Here is a 2,500-nt window from a genome sequence, read left to right on the forward strand (position 1 = left end):
TCTGTCAATCTCTCTGTGTCTCTGTGTCTCTGTGTCTCAGTCTCTCAGTGTCTCTGTGTCTCAGTGTCTCAGTCTCTCAGTGTCTCAGTCTCTCAGTGTCTCTGTGTCTCAGTGTCTCTGTGTCTCTGTGTCTCAGTCTCTCAGTGTCTCAGTCTCTCAGTGTCTCTGTGTCTCAGTGTCTCTGTGTCTCTGTGTCTCTGTGTCTCAGTCTCTCAGTCTCTCAGTGTCTCTGTGTCTCTGTGTCTCAGTCTGTCAGTGTCTCAGTCTGTCAGTGTCTCAGTGTCTCAGTCTCTCAGTGTCTCAGTCTCTCAGTGTCTCAGTGTCTCAGTGTCTCAGTGTCTCAGTGTCTCAGTCTCTCAGTGTCTCAGTGTCTCAGTCTCTCAGTGTCTCAGTGTCTCAGTGTCTCAGTCTCTCAGTGTCTCAGTGTCTCAGTCTCTCAGTGTCTCAGTGTCTCAGTCTCTCAGTGTCTCAGTCTCTCAGTGTCTCAGTGTCTCAGTGTCTCAGTGTCTCAGTGTCTCAGTCTCTCAGTGTCTCAGTGTCTCAGTGTCTCAGTCTGTCAGTGTCTCAGTCTGTCAGTGTCTCAGTGTCTCAGTGTCTCAGTCTCTCAGTGTCTCAGTGTCTCAGTCTCTCAGTGTCTCAGTGTCTCAGTCTCTCAGTGTCTCAGTCTCTCAGTGTCTCAGTCTCTCAGTGTCTCAGTGTCTCAGTCTCTCAGTGTCTCAGTGTCTCAGTGTCTCAGTGTCTCAGTGTCTCAGTCTCTCAGTGTCTCAGTGTCTCAGTCTCTCAGTGTCTCAGTCTCTCAGTGTCTCAGTCTGTCAGTGTCTCAGTCTGTCAGTGTCTCAGTGTCTCAGTGTCTCAGTCTCTCAGTGTCTCAGTGTCTCAGTCTCTCAGTGTCTCAGTGTCTCAGTGTCTCAGTGTCTCAGTGTCTCAGTCTCTCAGTGTCTCAGTGTCTCAGTCTCTCAGTGTCTCAGTCTCTCAGTGTCTCAGTCTCTCAGTGTCTCAGTCTCTCAGTGTCTCAGTCTCTCAGTCTCTCAGTCTCTCAGTGTCTCAGTGTCTCAGTGTCTCAGTGTCTCTGTGTCTCAGTGTCTCAGTCTCTCTGTGTCTCTGTGTCTCAGTGTCTCAGTCTCTCAGTCTCTCAGTGTCTCAGTGTCTCAGTCTCTCAGTCTCTCAGTCTCTGTGTCTCAGTCTCTCAGTCTCTCAGTCTCTGTGTCTCAGTGTCTCAGTCTCTCAGTCTCTGTGTCTCAGTGTCTCAGTCTCTCAGTCTCTCAGTCTCTGTGTCTCAGTGTCTCAGTCTCTCAGTGTCTCAGTCTCTCAGTCTCTCAGTCTCTCAGTGTCTCAGTGTCTCAGTCTGTCAGTGTCTCAGTGTCTCAGTGTCTCAGTGTCTCAGTGTCTCAGTCTCTCAGTGTCTCAGTCTCTCAGTGTCTCAGTCTCTCAGTCTCTCAGTGTCTCAGTCTCTCAGTGTCTCAGTCTCTCAGTGTCTCAGTCTCTCAGTGTCTCAGTGTCTCAGTCTCTCAGTGTCTCAGTGTCTCAGTGTCTCAGTGTCTCAGTTCCTGAATGTGTGGTATCTCCTAACTCAGTTCCTGAATGTGTGGTATCTCCTAACTCAGTTCCTGAATGTGTGGTATCTCCTAACTCAGTTCCTGAATGTGTGGTATCTCCTAACTCAGTTCCTGAATGTGTGGTATCTCCTAACTCAGTTCCTGAATGTGTGGTATCTCCTAACTCAGTTCCTGAATGTGTGGTATCTCCTAACTCAGTTCCTGAATGTGTGGTATCTCCTAACTCAGTTCCTGAATCTATGGTATCTCCTAACTCACAGGAACTGAATGTGTGGTATCTCCTAACTCAGTTCCTGAATGTGTGGTATCTCCTAACTCAGTTCCTGAATGTGTGGTATCTCCTAACTCAGATCCTGAATGTGTGGTATCTCCTAACTCAGTTCCTGAATGTGTGGTATCTCCTAACTCAGTTCCTGAATGTGTGGTATCTCCTAACTCAGATCCTGAATGTGTGGTATCTCCTAACTCAGTTCCTGAATGTGTGGTATCTCCTAACTCAGTTCCTGAATGTGTGGTATCTCCTAACTCAGTTCCTGAATCTATGGTATCTCCTAACTCAGTTCCTGAATCTATGGTATCTCCTAACTCAGTTCCTGAATGTGTGGTATCTCCTAACTCAGTTCCTGAATCTATGGTATCTCCTAACTCAGTTCCTGAATCTATGGTATCTCCTAACTCAGTTCCTGAATCTATGGTATCTCCTAACTCAGTTCCTGAATGTATGGTATCTCCTTACTCAGTTCCTGAATGTGTGGTATCTCCTAACTCAGTTCCTGAATGTGTGGTATCTCCTAACTCAGTTCCTGAATCTATGGTATCTCCTAACTCAGTTCCTGAATGTGTGGTATCTCCTAACTCACAGTTCCTGTGTGTACTGAGGGATGTGTTCAGGTATCTTGGTCAGCTTCTGGTTGGAACAGTCAACCGTGGTCCCTTCGCATCGA

The 2,500-nt window shown here is 47.4% G+C and overlaps 1 protein-coding gene across 1 annotated transcript in view; it reads right to left on the reverse strand.

The window, feature by feature from the left end:
- Positions 1-2,500, reverse strand: part of LOC135507226 (slit homolog 2 protein-like) — a 640,120-nt gene that overhangs the window by 95,982 nt on the left and 541,638 nt on the right. Inside the window, 1 exon segment of the mRNA XM_064926820.1 lies at positions 2,417-2,500. This exon segment is cut by the window's right edge and continues 67 nt beyond it. Within this exon segment, the coding sequence (XP_064782892.1) occupies positions 2,417-2,500 (84 nt within the window).

The sequence above is a fragment of the Oncorhynchus masou genome, chromosome 20, assembly GCF_036934945.1.
Source record: "Oncorhynchus masou masou isolate Uvic2021 chromosome 20, UVic_Omas_1.1, whole genome shotgun sequence".
Classification (NCBI taxonomy): domain Eukaryota; kingdom Metazoa; phylum Chordata; class Actinopteri; order Salmoniformes; family Salmonidae; genus Oncorhynchus; species Oncorhynchus masou.